This window comes from Oncorhynchus mykiss, chromosome 18 (assembly GCF_057628025.1).
Source record: "Oncorhynchus mykiss isolate SJ-2025 chromosome 18, ASM5762802v1, whole genome shotgun sequence".
Classification (NCBI taxonomy): Eukaryota; Metazoa; Chordata; class Actinopteri; order Salmoniformes; family Salmonidae; genus Oncorhynchus; species Oncorhynchus mykiss.
In genome coordinates, this window is record NC_143039.1 from 26,478,599 (window position 1) to 26,496,773 (window position 18,175).

The window sequence follows — 18,175 nt, forward strand, 5'->3', positions numbered from 1 at the left end:
GCAGTGCCTTAGACCGCTACGCCACTTGGTAGCCCCAATAGGAGAGGTTCAGCATGAAAAATTGTTTATATTTTCACAATCTAAACGTAAATATTTTGGCCAAACTGGTGGCAGTTGAAGAGTTAATTGCAAACTACGTCATTTAGATTTTTTTTACCCCTTCGGAGGACAAATATATTTTTTTGCTACATATACATACATTTTACCTATACATTTTACATACATATCTCATTGTAGATTCAAATGTTTTTTTCATGAATTATGTCATTTTCTCTTGAACCATATGGACCTGATTCTAATAATTAGTTGGTTGATAAACAGAATCAGGTTAGTTACAAGAGGGGTTGGAGTAACAGGGTTGGAGAGCCCTGTTCTGAGCCCTGTTCTAACCTAGAAATTAATGGATAATAAATAATTAATTAATATTTTATATGAGTACATTTGTAAAAGTATGAATTACCAAAGTTAACATAGATTTCCATGTTCCATGTTTGGTAAATTACCTGTAGTTTTACAACCCTAGTGTTGCACAATATCAAATCAACCTAGGGCAGGCACTGTTAGCTAGGGGGTAGGGACTTTATTTGGAATCCAGCCAATGAGAGGAGACTTTGGATTGTGGGCAGGTTTGCAGAACTGTTAATATTAGAATATTAGTCAGTCAGTCAGTCAGTCAGTCAGTCAGTCAGTCAGTCAGTCAGTCACTGTAGCCTGTCTGTTCTTAACATAAGAGGAATGTACGTCCAGCATTGTGTGTGTGTTCTATTCTGGCTGTGTGTGTGTGCTGTGGTGACTCTTCTCAGCGGTGTACTCAGCAGCGATGGGACGGTTCTGACGGTTCCATCAGGAGAGAACAGAGCAGAAAGGGGTGAGACTGCATTCTCAGAAATGAGGACCTGTCTGGAATACTTAAAGATAGCTATCTTCTCTCCTTTCCTTCCATCTCCACATCCCCTGTTTCTTTCCTTTCTCTGTCTCGCCCCCTCCCCTCTCCACCCCTATTTCCTACTTTCCCATTTTCTCTCTCCCCTTCCACTGCTCTCTCCCTCTCCCCTGAGTGTATTTGGGGGTGACTTCTGAGTGTGTGTATCCTATGCCACTGGCAGACCCCCCATCCCCTCCAGAGGTACGTTGCTGGTCTCCCAGTTACCCCTTCAAAGCCCTCTGCTCATGGCCTGAGCCTCCACAGACCCAGCTTCCCATACAGTACATCGCCACCTACAGGTACACTGTTTGTTTGTGTGTGTGTGTGTGAGAAAGAGTTTGAGAGAGAAGCTTATAGACGCTCAAAACATCCCCCTTTCTCAGTTAATCTCTCCGTATGTCCTAGTATGAAAGGCGGAGAGATCCAGCAGTGCCATCCCTACCCTACCTCCGTGCATCCTCTCCCCAGCCCAGAGTCCTCTCTCCCTGGGGTGAATGGCTCCTCTCCAGGGGCAAGGTGGCTCTGTGTCCTAAAGGGTTTAAAGCTCTACACGTCTTACAAGCTCAACATCACAGGAGTCAACCGTATGGGCAGCGCCTCCCACCTACAGGCATTCACTGTAGAGGACATTGGTAAGAACCTGTCTCTCTGTCTCTGTGGCTCCTACCTATTGGAATAGTAGTAGCATAATAATTGTGTGTGTGTGTGTGTGTGTGTGTGTGTGTGTGTGTGTAGTGAAGCCGGACCCCCCTGTGAATGTGACTGTGCAAGTCATTCCCGGGAAGCTGAGGCTGTTAGTGAAGTGGGCCCCTCCCCCTTCCTGGTCTGACCACACCCTCTTCCCCCTGAAGTACCAAGTCAGATTCCACTGGGACAACAAGGGTACCCCACATGAGATCACTGTGAGTGCAGACTCTTATTTTGTCTGTGTGACCCTGTCTTTCTCCCCTTTTCTCACTCTCTCTTTCCTCCCCCCCTCTCAATCTCTCTGTCTCCCTTTGTCTCTGTAGTTGGATCCGTTTGAGGACACCAAAAAAGTTCTACCAGGGCTGTCTCCTGAGAGGTCTTATCTAGTTCAGGTGTGTTCCATGGAACTGATGGGGCTGGGACAGAGCAGTGATTGGAGCCTACCTATTACTGTCACTATGCCTGCACACTGAACACACACACATACACACTGAGATAACACAGGCATATATGCGCATGTGTACACACACACACACATACACACACACACACAGAGATCCCACACATAGATCAACACAGATCACACCCATAGATCAACCGCATTTGTAAACCACAACTTGACTTAACAATGATAATAAAAACACTTGATTTGTAAAGCATGTTTCCAACATTGTGCTAAATGTGCTCATTAAAACAACACAGTGGTATTTAACTCAGAACTGACTCCAGCATTTCCACAAACTCCGTGTGAAACTCCAATAAAAATCAGTCGGAAACAACCACCACCAGAGGAGTAATGAACTCTGAGTGTCTGATGCCCAGGGAGAAGGCAGGAGGTCTGGGGAGGTGGAGCAGGACCTTCTCCGGGCTGTGGGTCCCTGGCCCAGGCTTCTGAGACTGATCGCTGGCCCGGGTAGTCCGGCTCTGGATCAAAATTAAAATCACATCCAACTTTATTTTAAGGGAAACATCCCAATACTCTAGTCTAGAGGAAGAGATATGCAAGAAAATACTATACAAAATGTTCAATTGTACATAAATAAATAGCTAAAAAGCTAATTGAATACACCTACAGCCTACATAAATAAAAGATCACGCTATGAACCTGCATAGAGAAGGACGGCTGTGTGAGGTAGACGCTGGGATCAGTACTGTTGTAGCATCCTGGTCCAGAGGTCATGGACCGGTCTTCTGATGGAGCTCCTACCTGTCTGCGCCCCGCCAAGCTGTAGCTGGCACTGGACGGCTTGTGGGGCACCTGGGAACCCAGCAGGTTATGGTGGGTGTACCTGGGAGGATGATTAAAATGATATTAATCATCTCCCGGGTGGCGCAGTGGTCTAAGGCACTGCATCGCAGTGCTAGCTGTGCCACCAGAGACTCTGGGTTGGAGCCCAGGCTCTGTCGCAGCCGGCCGCAACCGGGAGGTCCATGGGGCGACGCCTAGCGTCGCCCGGGTTAGGGAGAGTTTGGCCGGTTGGTATATCCTTGTTTCATCGCACACTAGCGACTCCTGTGGCGGGCCGGCGCAGTGCACGCTGACCAGGTCGCTAGGGGCACGGTGTTTCCTCCGACACATTGGCTTCCGGGTTGGATGCGCGCTATGAAGCAGTGCGGCTTGGTTGGGTTGTGTTTCGGAGGACTCTCAACCTTCGTCTCTCCTGAGCCCGTACAGGAGTTGTAGCGATGAGACAAGATAGTAACTACTAAAAACAATTGGATACTATGAAAAGGGGGTAAAATAAAAATAAATAAAAGAATGATATGAATCATATAGCGTCACTCTTTACCCCCTCTGTCTCTCTCTTTCATTTGTACCGGTCAGGCGGGCACAGAATCCAGTATATGGTAGTGTGACAGAGAGCCAATAGTGTAGGAGGAAGGTCTGAGATGAGCTTTCTCTGGGCTGTAGGGACCTGCAGTCTGGAAGAGAGAGGGGAGGAGAGAGAGGGGTGAGAGAGATAAAGAGAGAGAGAGAGGGGGGGGGGGGGTGAGAGAGAATGTAAAGAATGTCCCGCAGCCCACTGGGGTAATACAGTTTGATTGAACAATTTATCTGATTCAGGGAGTAGCTAGTCTAAACGGCGCGTCTTGCCCTGCCTAGCATAGAGTAAGAAGGGGTACCGACGCGGCCGAACCGGGTCATCTTGGCATCGATGTGGTACTGGGGTCCTGGACTGCAATCCACGGAGACCACTGTGGAGAAGAACGCACAATAATTAATAATAATAAAGGTCAAAGGTGAATTTAAAGGTCAAACTTTAGGAAAATGTCAGCAGTATTTTCCATCGACTTCTGCTTCCTGCCCTTCTAGCCTGGAGTGTGAATCCTCACGGCAATGGTGTGAATAAGGTCTACTCACCATACAAGAGAAAAAAGCAAGGAGACTGAGTTTGACCTCAGAGACTTACTATTGCTGCTCATACGTCTGTGGAAGGTGTAGGCGGGGCTACTGTGCTTGGCGCGGTCATGGTTGACGTAGCCAATGGTTGGAGGGAGAGCATAGTGACCGGGGCCTGGCCCTAGCAACAAGTAATGATGGTGATGATAATGATCATGTTTATTTTCCAGTCATGTAAAACAAAAATACATTTTTTCCCCCATATTCCTGCTCCTCCAGTTTCTAGAGCTTCTTTATTTCACTTTTCCATTGATGTTAAAACAGAAATATGACAGTGTTGAGTACGGTCCCTGTCAACTAAATTAAAGTTGTAATGTAAACATGTTGCATAACAGATGTCTTCAATAAACCTTTCTCTCTGCCAGCAATTATCCGAAGCCTCTTAACCTCCATGATTTGTCGATCTCTCTCTCTATTTTCCTACCCCCTCCTCTATTCCTCTTTTACACGTTGTTCTTCTGTCACTCCCAGCTAGGGTTGCCAATCCTCAGAGAATGCTTTCTCTCCCAGAGCAGTCAGTTGTGTCTGTGTGGGCAGCCCTGTGATTCGCTGGCAGCTAGAAATGCAATCACCAATCAGCACAATAATAACAAGCAGGAGAAGAGATTCGGTCTGGTTTGATCCTCTGTTAGTCCACGTCTGTTAGTCACGTCTGTCGACAAAACTTTGTTAGACCACTTCAGTCAAAAGGTATCCCAGAATAAGTTGACAACTCTACTCCGTGCACACAGATCTCTCTCTCTTTCCTCCATTCTGCAGCCCTGGGAACACCCGAATCACCATCTCACTTCTCTTCTTAGAGTTCATGTGTCATAGAAGCGACTCGATGTCCATGTGATGAGTACACTTCCCTGGCGACTGAAGACTAGCTTTTCCAGGCTTTAGCTCAGCTGGTTAATAATGTTGTGGCACGCAGATGACCAAGGTTAAACCCATTTAGTCACGCATAGACAATTAGCTACACTTTGCCCACCTGCAGCAATCGTTAGATGCCCCCTCTGTCTCTCTGGTACAGACTGTGATGCAGGAGGTATTTCAAATCTGACCCTTCAAAGGGAGACTCAGCAATAGGATATCATCGCACATATTGGGGCAACTTCCTGCTTAACATACATACATGAACAACAACAGAATTCAGATTTACCAAGACTACCACTATTGTCTCTCCCTAATTTGCATTGCTGCTGATTCTGTAAGGAGAAATCTGACCGGCATAATGATGTCATATTGCTGAGTGTAGCTTTAAGTTACTGTATAGGATATCTTTTCATAAAGGGTGCTGGGAGGCAGAGAGAGGTAACTAAAGGTTGTGGGCAGAGCCCAGACCAACAAACACGGGTTAATTATTAACAGGCACTGACTCAGGACACCCGCAGGCCGCAGTAACGGGAACTTGCAGCCATGTCATCAACATCAGACAGACAACGTGGGCGTTGACCTCTAAGCATGCTGGATAAACAGAGTCGGGTTGCTACCAATTATGTATCGCCACAAGCTTGCCACTGTAGTGAACATGAAAATTGGACTCCTAAAATGCTCTGTCACAAAGTACTTTTAGAATAAAACAGGGCACAGGAGTCATTGGTGATGTAAGACCAGACATGTATAAACTGGGTTAATGGAGTGATGTATAGATTACATATAGAGAACATCATTCCTGTTTCCCCAGTGTAACATCAGTAGCAGAAACATGACAGGCTATAAGTGCATAGAGGAACACAGCTGTGTGTCTGGGGGTGTGTGTGTCTGGGGGTGTGTGTGTCTGGGGATGTGTGTGTCTGGGGATGTGTGTGTCTGGGGGTGTGTGCGAGTGTGTGTGAATAGAATGACTTCCAAACTCTTTCAAACAAAACTATAATTCATAATTAAGTCAATAACATGATCACTAACCTAACATAACTTACTAACAAAACATAATAGTTTAAATAAGACAGTATTTAAATATGATAGTACAAAAATATAGATGGTGAACTGCCTCCACAGGTAAACATTAGCATTATGGTCAGGAAGTTTTCCTGGGCAGGGCCATATGATCAGGAAAAACTCCTGACCCTACTTGTTATTAAGACAGATCTCCACACTGATACAGACAACAATGTCAGTCTATAGTCTTGTAACGGTGCCCCCCCCCCCCCCCCCAGCAGACCAGGGTTCCCAAATATTGGGTCACAGACAGTTCCAATTGGGTCGTCATGGTTTAAGACTGGGATGTGACTAGAAACATTTCTATGGTCCTCCGTCTCCACTGTTCCTCCCAGTATGTTAGCTTCCACTAGAGGGTGCTGTGGATCTCTAGCTTTTCAGAGCTGCCAGTATTTCCACAGAAAGAAGAAGATCGCTATTCCTCAACTTCTTATTCCTCCATGTCTTGTTAAATAATTACAGCATAGCCTAGGGCTGCTGTTGTAGAGACACTGTCCCCAAAATTGTACTTATGCCCCCTTCTTCCGTCGCTGAATGGTGTATGCAAAACCACAGCATTTAGGGGAAACCATTTTTCACACACATGTTGTTGTCTTGACTTTGTTGCTGGTTGTTTAAAGGCAGGGGGGATGCGTACTATGACTTATCCCCTTGTAGGACCTGAGAGAGAGAAAAACTAATGAGGATTTCCCTGAACAAGAAAAGCTGAACGATTCAAACATGATGATACAAATGATTCAATAAGACCTGTGTGCATGCCTGTGTGTGTGGTTGTTGTATGTGAGTGCAGGTGAGTTCTACTTAGATCCTTACCTACCTGGTTGCGTGTTTTGTGGCTCTTCTGCATCCAGACTCTCCATTGGTCGTAGAGTTTGATTGACATGCCGCCGCAGCCATACGCATGATTCCGTACCCAGCCGAAGAACTGCTTCAGCTCTCGACGTAATGTAGAATTGTAGTCTCCAGACTTGGAGTCACACGAACCTGATAATACACGCTCTGTAGGAGGGGAGAGAGGGGGTTAGAGTGTGTGTGTGATTGGGTGTGCATACAGTAGATGTGTGTGTGTGTGTGTGTGTGTGTGTGTGTGTGTGTGTGTGTGTGTGTGTGTGTGTGTGTGTGTGTGTGTCTGTGTGTGTGTGTATGTGTCTGTGTGTATGTGTCTGTGTGTGTGCGTGCGCGTCCTCACCACTATGAGGTGTAGAAGCAGCAGTAGGGGTTTGTGTGTGTGTGTGTGTGTGTGTGTGTATGTGTATGTGTGTGTGTGCGTGCGCGTCCTCACCACTATGAGGTGTAGAAGCAGCAGTAGGTGTGTGTGTGTGTGTGTGTGTGTGTGTGTGTGTGTGTGTGTGTGTGTGTGTGTGTGTGTGTGTGTGTGTGTGTGTGTGTGTGTGTGTGTGTGTGTGTGTGTGTGTGTCTGTGTGTATGTGTCTGTGTGTATGTGTCTGTGTGTGTGCGTGCGCGTCCTCACCACTATGAGGTGTAGAAGCAGCAGTAGGGGTGTGTGTGTGTGTGTGTGTGTGTGTGTGTGTGTGTGTGTGTGTGTGTGTGTGTGTGTGTGTGTGTGTGTGTGTATGTGTGTGTGTGCGTGCGCGTCCTCACCACTATGAGGTGTAGAAGCAGCAGTAGGTGTGTGTGTGTGTGTGTGTGTGTGTGTGTGTGTGTGTGTGTGTATGTATGTGTCTGTGTCTGTGTCTGTGTCTGTGTGTCTGTGTGTGTGTGTGTGTGTGTCTGTGTCTGTGTCTGTGTCTGTGTCTGTGTCTGTGTGTGTGTGTGTGTGTGTGTGTGTGTGTGTGTGTGTGTGTGTGTGTGTGTCTGTGTCTGTGTGTGTGCGTGCGCGTCCTCACCACCATGAGGTGTAGAAGCAGCAGTAGGATGGCTCCATTCACTCCAGATACCAGCCCTACGAGACCCAAAGATCCCTACTGGGTTACAGCGCACCTGCATAGAACACACTGGGATTAACACATACACACACGCGCGCGCACGCACACACACACACACGCGCGCACGCACGCACGCACGCACACACACACACACACGCCGTACCTGGACAAAATACACAGTACCCGGTCTCAGGCCTGCCAGGCGACATGATGTCTGGTTCCCAACGTCCTCCATGACCTTCCAGTCTGAGTTGTCCTCCAGCCGGTAGCGTATCTGGTACTTGGCCTGGAACAGGAAGTCTTTGAGAGCTGGGGGAGACTCCCATCGAACACTCAGATGGTCCTCCAGGTCACCCACACGACTCACGCTCACACCTGACGGCGGGTCCGTCGTTACTGTGGACGGGGAGGGGAAAGAGGTAGCGTAACTCAGAACTACTTTAAAACAGAAAGATCCGTGTAAAATAATGGTTATTTCTTTCTTCTCTGAGTGAATTGGATCTGACCGTAACAGTAAGTCATACAGCACGGGTACTGTTGTGTTATTAGTTTCAGTGTGGAGGGAAATGAGGGAGCAGCGAGTAGTAACTCGAGTGGTGTAAAGCGTCAATCGCCCACCTTCCTAGCCCTGCCCCATCCGCAGGGTGTGTGTGTGTGTGTGTGTGTGTGTGTGTGTGTGTGTGTGTGTGTGTGTGTGTGTGTGTGCCCACCCAGCATGAGTAAAAGGAAAATGAGCTCATCAAAAGGCAGGGTGTGTCTGGTCTTCTTCCATTTGTCAAAATGCCCGTCCTCCCCCATTTGTGTGTGTGTGTGTGAGTGTGTGTGTCCCCTTCACCCCCAAAATCCTGGGTTGGGATCTAAGTAGTAGGATGAAGTTGGTCCTAGATGTTTATCTTAGGTCAGTTTTACGATTCTCCACTAATGGTTACTGTTAGGTCTTGGGCTAGGTAAGCTGATCCTGTATATGTGCCCCAGGGCAACTTTTAACTGGGGCAGATGTAAAGCTCTAAAGCCAGAGGGTCAAAGTTCAGGCACTTACTCTCTCTCTGTCTCTCTATCTGTCTCTGTCTCTCTCACACACACACACTTGCAAGTACGCACACACTCACCCACGTCTAGGATATCCAGGGTTATGACATCAGAGGTGGCTGAGCCGAGTTGATTGGTGGCTTCCACCCAAATCTCGTAGGGAGTGAAGAGGGCGAGGTCACGAGGTATGTAGCAAGAGTACGGCTGGGCGGCATTGTACTCCCCACATTCTCTCTCTCTGCCATACCACCTACACACACACACACACACACACGTGTATTAGACTCAGACTGTATTAGAATGTGTGCGTATGCGTGTTTATTAAGTGTGTGCAAGGAGTGTGTACCTGAGTTTGTATTTGAGTGTGTATTTGGTCTTGATGAAGGTCTCTCCCTGTCCTCCCGGTGCCCATCGACAGGTCAGGTCTTTGGTGTTTCTGGACCAGCAGGTTAAGTTGACTGGCTTCACTGGAGGCACTGAGGGAGAAGGTGGGTGGTGGGAGAGAGGATATATTTTAGTCCAGAATGTTCTTCTGTCTGTCTGGGGTTCAAATTCTGGGACTTTGCCAAGATTCCATCCCTTTCTGAACACAAGGTGTTAAAAAGGGACGTCACGCTGAGATTAGGGCACTGTGACAACACTGTGTGTGTGCTTGTGTGTGTGTGTCTGTCAGACCTGTGTGTGCGCGTGTCTGTCAGATCTGTGTGTGTATGTGTGTGTGTGTCAGACTCCATGTCCAGGGAGTAGTAAAGGGAGTAATGCACCACAACACGGTGTAATAACACAGGAGTTAACAGGACTAAAGACCCTACAGTTACTCATGAGACTGGTATAACACGGTTAACTTTTAGCTATGTGTGTGCGCTAGATGCTGCTGCTAGATGTGTGTGTGTGTGTGTGTTTTGATTCACTTACTCCCAATGTAGAGGCAGGACCCGGCCAGAACATGTCCTCCATGGTTGTGACACACCAGGTTGTCCCCTGACCTCTGCCTAGAGGCTGGCAGGCCCGGCAGGGTGACACTGAGGGCCGTAGGGCTCAACACGCTGTAGGAAGAGCTGGGCAGCCGGCGGCCATTCAGGCTCCAGAACAGAGAGCTGGCGTGGAGGCCCAGATCAGGGCTGACTGAACATGTGGCAGTGAGGGTGGAGCCGATGGGCAGGGCTGGGTCCTGGGGGAAGATCCCAGCCATCTCTGGAGGGGAGAGAGATGGGATGAGTGAATTAATGGATGAAAGAATGGTTGATTGAACTATTGATTCCCAGTAAGCAGAGGGAAAGAGACAGACGAGAGGGGAAAGAGAGAGATAGATGTGTTTTTACTGATTCAATGACTCAGAAGAGAATATCTGACAAATAGGCTACTGTATTCTAGAACACAGCCGTAACTCCCAGGTCAGTAGTGAACCCAGATTTCCACTTCCATAGACCCAGAGTGTTTATCACATTGTCAGACCTCTATAAGTCTCATCCTCAAGCCATGAGTGTTGAACAGCTGCCTCAGATAAAGGCTGTGTTGTGCTTTGAGGAAGCTCTTATGAAGACGTTAATTTGACCTAAACTCCTCCTCAACCACACATACACACACACACACACACACACTATTTACACCAAAACACTGGCAACACTGACGCTGTAAATGTATCATCGTGGAAAGGAAGCCAGGCTGTGATTAGCCAATCAAAAAACGATCCAGCTCCATAACAATCATGGTCTCACCACTGCAGCATTACAGGCCAGGCAGAGGGAATGGCCCTGAATTAAGGAGCAGAACATTCAGTCCAAAGACCTCAACGACAGATGCAATTACACTTGTGTATTTACTCACGTAAATACCCAAGGGCTTTAGCCATAGGGTTCTGAAGAAGTAACTATGGGCTGTAAAATAGTATTTGCTTCTAGAAAGGAGGTCTCCTGAGGTAAGGCTGCTCATACAGATGACGGTTTAAAGGGGCAACAGTGTTTTCTTCTGGTGAGAGTGTTCTGTGCACTGATTATACGGCTTGTACAGAATGTTTGTTTTCGTTCACGTCTGAGACTGAGCATTGATCATTTCCGCAGGGTTTAATTTCCATCCAGGCACAGAGCCAAGATGGTGGTCAGTTAGATCAGGTGTGTTAAGCGCTTGGATGGAACAAAAGTCTGCAACACCCTGTTTGTTTCTCAGGGGTGAAAAGCATAGCTTTTTAAAAATCTATGTAAACACACAAGCTGTTGAGCTAAAGCCCTGTATTACAGCACTGGTGTTGTGAAGATAAAACATGGCCTCTGGTTTTAGACCCTCCTGGTTCTGGATGTCAGTCTTCAATCCTCTGGTTTCTAAAACACTGTTTACCCTTCGCTCCTGAACGGAACAGTTCAAAGGTCGTCTGTGTTTCTGTCCGTCTACGGGACAAAGGAGCCACACGTGGAACATTTGATGGAGGCCTTGTATGTGAGTGAATTGAAACAAGACGTCATGCAACATTTAACCATATCGAGCCATGTGATGTTTTCTGAATGGCAGTTACTTTGACTATGACGAGTGAGTGGGAGTTTTCACTGGAAACGTTGACAACAAGAACATCAACTAGAGAGCATCAAGATGACATGGAAAGGAAGGCGAGAGACCGTTCACAAGGCAGCCAATTACCTGTGCCATAAAAGTCCAAGACTTCTTGCTATAAAGGCAGTGGCTCACTACTGTCGCATACATTAATTTCTTCATTAATCGAAACAACTGAAAATACATAAAAAGTTCATGGTTGGACAATAATAATCTAGGCCTACGTAGTTTTATGACCTCAGCTATACAAACAAACTGGACACAGACACCAAATCTAGCCGACATACCTGTGATTTATTTACTTTACTTTGTATTAAACTGACGGTTAATATTCCCTGAGACCCGACCATATGATGTCACCGTCTGTAAAGCCCAGTGCTATGTGTGTTAAACAAATTATTAGCCGAACTGTTGAAATCCATCCTCTTGGGACACAGTTTTTCAATAGCATGGTCAAGAAAACCGAGATCTGTGTATATGATTATTATTTCATCATTTCATCAAATCTACAAGGGCTAGTGATTGTTCATGGAACTGCATTTTAAAATGTATTTAGCAATATTTTGCATAAAGCAATATCGCATTATTTTACATGTCAAATTTTATTTTATTTCTTTATGAAATGCATTAGAATTACGTTTAGCCTATTAATTTAATTTGAAATGTTTGGAAAAATATGGTAGCCTACTAAATCTTATTGCCTGCGTTCAAATTACTTAATATTTACCAAACATTGTTATTTTTAGGACAGCAATATTATGGATAATCCTTTCAAAATATGTAGGATTTACAATTGTTAGAGCAATTATTTTGTACACTCATTCCCTATGAAACCCGCATAAACAATACAGTTTAGCGCATAAACAAGGTTTAGGACAGTAGGCTATTATCTAACAGTAGGCTATATCCTACCAAACCAGCTTTACAGACAACGTGTGTTATCACATGGAAGAGCTGCTGTACTTACGTGACGATGAGGACATAACAGCAGGAATGTACAGAATCAAGAATAATAATGACAACATTTTATGGCAACTTTTATCTTCTTTCGTTCAGTCGGTAAACTCTCCACTTTTTACGCTTATATTAATATAGTATAATTTACACAGGTTAGGAGGGGACCGCACGGGTTCAAGTTGAATAGCACCGCAGTCCGAAGATGCGAGAAGAGGAGTCTTTCATGCTCCGTCCGAACCTATTATTTGATCAGTTGATAGCAAACCATCTCCGGTTCTAAAGAGACCATCGGTAGTCGTGAGCTTTTCCAACCTCCGTTTAGTATTCTAGTGCTTCAACTTCTGTCTGTCTGCGTCTTCACACACAAGTTCATACTTTTCAAGCTCCTCCTCTCTCTTCCCACACAAACGCCAGTCATTTTTTCTTCCCCCCAGTCTTTTCCTCTCTTTTTCAATCCCCCCTCCCCATCTCTTGGCCTGTGATGCGTCAAGGAGTCAGATCCATTCACTTTCGCCGAATCACTCTTTCCCCCTCTTTTCTCTCTCTCCCTCCTTCTTTTCTGCCTGGGGGGCTGTTAAGTGATGAGTCACAAAGCATTATAGGGAACTTCCTCATGATGACTTTGACTCCCACACAGTGTGTGTGTGTGTGTGTGTATGTGCGTGCATGCGTGTGTCTGTGTGTCTATGCGTGCATGCGTGTGTCTGTGTGTCTATGCGTGCATGCGTGTGTCTGTGTGTCTATGCGTGTGTCTGTGTGTCTATGCGTGCATGCTTGTGCATGTGTGTGATGTCTGAGATGGTTTGTGTTTGTTTTGATGTTATGGTGACAGGTGGTGAAAGGGATGTATTGTGGTATCTTGCATAACCCATATACCCAATGCCTTGGGCTGCAGGGAACAATACATATTATGTATTCTGAGTCTACACCCATACCCAATGCCTTGGGCTGCAGGGAACAACACATATTATGTCTTACAGTAGTAAGTACCCCCCCCCCCCCTCCCCCCCATCACCAACTAGCTGAGATTGGAACTTGTCACTTCTCCCAATTATATTAAATATTTCAGCAATATTTGAATCGGTCATTCCTTCCTTCAATTCTTCTTGCATTCCTACCTTCCTTCCCTTTGACGTAATCACTGATTTGACATTGTAGGATTGGTGAGAGTGGGTGTCATCTGATGCTTTGGATAACTCACTAGATGTCTTAATTCACATGAGCGAGACAGTGAGGTAAGGTAGACTACAGTCACAACATCCAGTCTACTCAATCATACTGCATTATCTTGTAGGATAAAAAAAACACTTCAAGTTGAACATCTCAATGGGGACTATGACTAATGTCTGAAGTATACCCCTCTCTGTCTTTCTCTCAGTCGTTCTCTCGGTCTCTCTCTTCCCCCCTCATCCTCTCTCTCTCTCTTGCTTTCTCTCTTTCTCCCCCTCTCTTCTTTGAGTCAGTTAGTGTAACAAAGACTGAGAATGTTAACTGATTCAGAGGCAAATGTCCCACAATGCCATGCTTTCTCTTGGTTCCGGGAGGCGCCCGTTGTTCCCGAGGTGATTCCCGCTCGTGGTGTGGCGACTGTGTCCGGGCGTCCCGTAAGTATGAAGAAAAGATTTGAATGAACAAGAAAACCCCGTGTTGTGTCACTTACAAGCCACTCTAAGACTGTAAGAATGAATTGCTTTGCTAAAGGGGGGTCGATTGATCTGAAGGGACTGAAAGGAGAATGTTTCTCATCAATGCAAAAAAAATGGTCTGTTAGTTGGCACACACACACACACACACACACACACACACACACACACACACACACACACTGAGGGTAAGATGGTTCTGGATCTGTGACTGCCTACAACCATGCTGAAACATTGAGGAGGACAGATTGGAGATGGTTCAATCCAGCACTACTGTAACAGACATGGGAAGACAGGCTTATTCCCTTTAAACCAGACCATGCTGATGGGAACATGGGCCTATGGCAAAACCATGTGGCTGAAAACAAGTGGCTTAACCCTGTGAGACCCACGGTTGCAAAAATGCAACGCTGCCTGAATTGCATCACGTAAACTACACAATGATGTCAAACACTACCTAGTGCCTCTCCTTAGACCCAGATTCATGTCGTACTAGTATTTGTTATGTCAGTATGATTATTGTGGTATCAGTAGCCTCTGAAACACTAGAAACCTGTCCTCTCATCTGAGACCACACTGGTCCCCTACACAAGCATAGTGTATGTTGGTAGCCATCCATGCAAGTACATCACTTGAAATCATTTTTTTCTGTGTTCTGATTATGTAAAAAATGAAAATAAATCAAGAAACAAACATTCTGAGCCAGAGCTAGAGGTAGTTTTGTAAATGATGCAAAAACGCAACATTGAGCTTAAAGGGTTGCAAAACTGAGAGATTGTTTCTCTTCCAAATTCTACAAATATGGACAATCAAAAACTTTAATAGCTACTTTGATGTTCCTTCTACACATCAAAAGAACAGGCAAAAAAATGGTGTGGTTTATGAGGTCAAAATTCTGCCATTGACAACCATTCATTTTGTTGTAAAGGAGCAAGATAGTTCATCCAGAAGGGACAACTAAACAAAGTAGGTTAGATGTTCTTCATACATAGACATTTTTTTAAATAGTTGATCCTTTCAAAAATATATGTTCACATTTGCTATTTTAGACGACATGACTTCATTTCAGACTCATATACCATTTGACATTGTACATCACATGTTAATGTTTTGGATTCATTTTGATGTGATTTTTTATAGATTTTCAGTTTTCTTAACGTATAGTTTTCATACATTGATGCCCAATGTGGCTTTTTGCAAAGTTTCCAGAAAATTGTTCTATAAACATGAAATTCAAAAATCTAATTATTTTCATATCGGGGGCCTATTACAAGTATTTCTGAAGGGGAATAACGTGCTTTCCTCATTTGGTTCTATGCTTGCGTCTCACAGGGGAAGGATGATTCCATTAAGGGGCACATCAAAAATGTAATCCAGTACTGTAGATTCCAGTACAATAGAATAGAATAGATTGTGATGATACATGTATTATTCTCCTCTGATTATGGACCCTGCAGGAGATTTTAGCAAAGGTTACAGTTAGAGCCCTCTAATCAGGACTGGGAACCACTCCAACTCTATCTGAGTACAAGATGATGTACCAGGGGAGAGATAGAAAGAACAGGAGGGAGGAAGAAAGAGCGATGGAGCAAGAAAGTGAGGGGGATAGAGACACAAAGAGTTGGAGAGAGAAGGGGAGAGACAGAAAGAGAGAGAGAGAGGTAATCAGAGAAAAGCAGAGAGAGATCATTTCCTCTCAACATACCTAGAGGCAGCCCCAGAGGTCCAATCCTGCCTGATTAGGAGAAGAGTGTTGTTTGAAGACCATCAGTACCTGGTTATGAAGCCGTTCCATCCAGAGACACAAAGCAGGGCTACTCCTTTCTGAGGAATTCAGAGGGATTGTGCATATGTGTGGGGATTATACCCCTGAAAAAGGAGAGAACCAATCAGACTGTCATTCCTCCTCCTCACATAAAGAGAGAGAGAGTCTCTCTCTCTTTCTCAATGGTTTCTCTGAAATAATGCATGACAGATGTATGTCAACCTCTTTCTTCTCCCTCTCTCTGTCTGTCTCTCTTATGGCAGGGCCTCCAAAACATGCCAACGTAACTTATGTTTCTCCCTCTCTGTCTCCCTACGTCTCTCTCTCACCCTCTCTCCCTCTGTTCCCATCTGGACCCAATGTGTTGGTCTACTCTGCCATCAACAATCCAAAAAAGCAAAACACTACATTGAGGAGAAAGGGATCAAGGTTTTGTCTGTAAATCCCTCTGGTTTTATGGCCTGAATTACAAGTACATGTGAAGTGCGTGTTCATTTGAACTAGCTGGGTTGGATAGATTGTATACTGGCTGGATACTGGCTTTCACCCGTAGACTACTCCCCAACCCAATAATGTGGAGCTACAGTAACACTGAGAGGGCCTGCTGCTCCATTTCTATCCATTGGAGGGCAGTACCTACAAGCTTGTTCTGTATGTGTCAATGGCTGTAAATGTAAGCAATAAGAACCGGGGGGGGGGGGGGGGGGGGGCAATATATGGCCAATATACCACGGCTAAGGGTTGTTCTTATGCACGATGCAACGCGGAGTGCCTAGACACAGCCCTTAGCCGTCGTATAACGACCATATATCACAAACCCCTGAGGTGCATTATTTCTATTATAAACTGTTTACCAATATAATTGGTATGGTATATGGTATATGGTCTGATATACCACGGCTGTCAGCCAATCAGCATTCAGGGCTCAAACCACCCAGTTTATAACAGTGCATATCATATATTTTTGCATATCCCAACTCCCCCTGAAACACCCGCAGGGAGTCAGGTCAAGGCCAGGGTCGCCATTGTACAGTGCACCTGGAGCAATTAGGGTTACGTTCCTTGCTCAAGGGCACAGCAACAGATTTTTTCACCTTGTCAGCTCCGGTCTTCGACTAGCAGCCTTTCGGTAAATAGTGCAATGCTTTAACCTTGAGGCAAACATTTGTTTTATTACTGTTTACCCTCAAATAATTTTCATATTAGGTTATTAAACATATATAATAATATATAATAATCTTCTATCATTTCCCCTTTCCCCTCTGCTACAGCCTCTGTGAAAACCACCACTGCCTCTGCTGTCTCTCAGGGCACTGCCAGTTCTACTACAGCCTCTGTAAGTGCTCTTCTCTGCTACAGCCTCTGTGAAAACCACCACTGCCTCTGCTGTCTCTCAGGGCACTGCCAGTTCTACTACAGCCTCTGTAAGTGCTCTTCTCTGCTACAGCCTCTGTGAAAACCACCACTGCCTCTGCTGTCTCTCAGGGCACTGCCAGTTCTACTACAGCCTCTGTAAGTGCTCTTCTCTGCTACAGCCTCTGTGAAAACCACCACTGCCTCTGCTGTCTCTCAGGGCACTGCCAGTTCTACTACAGCCTCTGTAAGTGCTCTTCTCTGCTACAGCCTCTGTGAAAACCACCACTGCCTCTGCTGTCTCTCAGGGCACTGCCAGTTCTACTACAGCCTCTGTAAGTGCTCTTCTCTGCTACAGCCTCTGTGAAAACCACCACTGCCTCTGCTGTCTCTCAGGGCACTGCCAGTTCTACTACAGCCTCTGTAAGTGCTCTTCTCTGCTACAGCCTCTGTAAGTGCTCTTCTCTGCTACAGCCTCTGTAAGTGCTCTTCTCTGCTACAGCCTCTGTAAGTGCTCTTCTCTGCTACAGCCTCTGTAAGTGCTCTTCTCTGCTACAGCCTCTGTAAGTGCTCTTCTCTGCTACAGCCTCTGTAAGTGCTCTTCTCTGCTACAGCCTCTGTAAGTGCTCTTCTCTGCTACAGCCTCTGTAAGTGCTCTTCTCTGCTACAGCCTCTGTAAGTGCTCTTCTCTGCTACAGCCTCTGGGACAACTCAGAACATTTCTTAACTAATATCATTACAACCATAAAAACATGGCAGAAACAAAACTGTATCAGTGTAACGGTTCTGTAACGACAGACGCTGGGCGACGAAAAGCAAGTACAGGGTGTGGATTTAATAATAAATAGACATGAAACAAAACAAGAACAGCGTCTGGACAGGAGAAACATAACTACATCAATGCTGACTCAGGAATGAAACGGAGGAAGTGACAGATATAGGGAAGGGAAAGGACATGATGGAGTCTAGGTGAGTACCATAATTAAGCACAGGTGCATGTAATGATGGTGGCAGGTGTGCGTAATGAGTGAACTGGTGACCTCGAGCACCGAAGAGGGGGAG

The 18,175-nt window shown here is 45.6% G+C and overlaps 3 protein-coding genes across 5 annotated transcripts; 1 reads left to right on the plus strand and 2 right to left on the minus strand.

Moving 5' to 3' along the window:
- The first annotated feature begins 710 nt into the window (after window positions 1-710).
- On the plus strand, window positions 711-2,267 carry ebi3 (Epstein-Barr virus induced 3). Its single transcript, NM_001124405.1, is given in 5 exon segments — window positions 711-868; window positions 1,107-1,224; window positions 1,331-1,557; window positions 1,661-1,827; window positions 1,936-2,267. Coding segments are annotated over 5 exon segments (795 nt in total). The 5' UTR covers window positions 711-735; the 3' UTR covers window positions 2,086-2,267.
- A 110-nt stretch (window positions 2,268-2,377) lies between these two features.
- LOC110497081 (ciliary microtubule associated protein 1C-like) lies at window positions 2,378-4,820 on the minus strand. Its single transcript, XM_090206638.1, has 6 exons — window positions 4,802-4,820; window positions 4,024-4,134; window positions 3,751-3,808; window positions 3,431-3,535; window positions 2,718-2,901; window positions 2,378-2,536 (listed from the first exon to the last, which is right to left on the minus strand). Exons 1-6 carry the CDS (start codon window positions 4,818-4,820, stop codon window positions 2,378-2,380), a joined length of 636 nt encoding a protein of 211 aa, XP_090062764.1.
- Window positions 4,821-5,853: 1,033 nt separating this feature from the next.
- crlf1a (cytokine receptor like factor 1a) lies at window positions 5,854-16,018 on the minus strand. Of its 3 annotated transcripts, none has more exons than XM_090207987.1 (8): window positions 15,701-16,018; window positions 9,767-10,045; window positions 9,198-9,327; window positions 8,932-9,101; window positions 7,986-8,218; window positions 7,784-7,877; window positions 6,754-6,935; window positions 5,854-6,596 (listed from the first exon to the last, which is right to left on the minus strand). In XM_090207987.1, the coding sequence occupies exons 2-8, from the start codon at window positions 10,041-10,043 to the stop codon at window positions 6,573-6,575; spliced, it is 1,110 nt and encodes a 369-aa protein (XP_090064113.1). In that variant the 5' UTR covers window positions 10,044-10,045; window positions 15,701-16,018; the 3' UTR covers window positions 5,854-6,572. The 3 variants fall into 3 exon arrangements, with proteins under 3 accessions (XP_090064113.1, XP_036808056.2, XP_036808057.2); XM_036952161.2 differs by lacking the exon at window positions 15,701-16,018 and adding an exon at window positions 12,363-12,890; XM_036952162.2 differs by lacking the exon at window positions 15,701-16,018 and adding an exon at window positions 12,363-12,890 and having other exon boundaries at window positions 6,750-6,935.
- Between the last annotated feature and the right edge of the window lie 2,157 nt (window positions 16,019-18,175).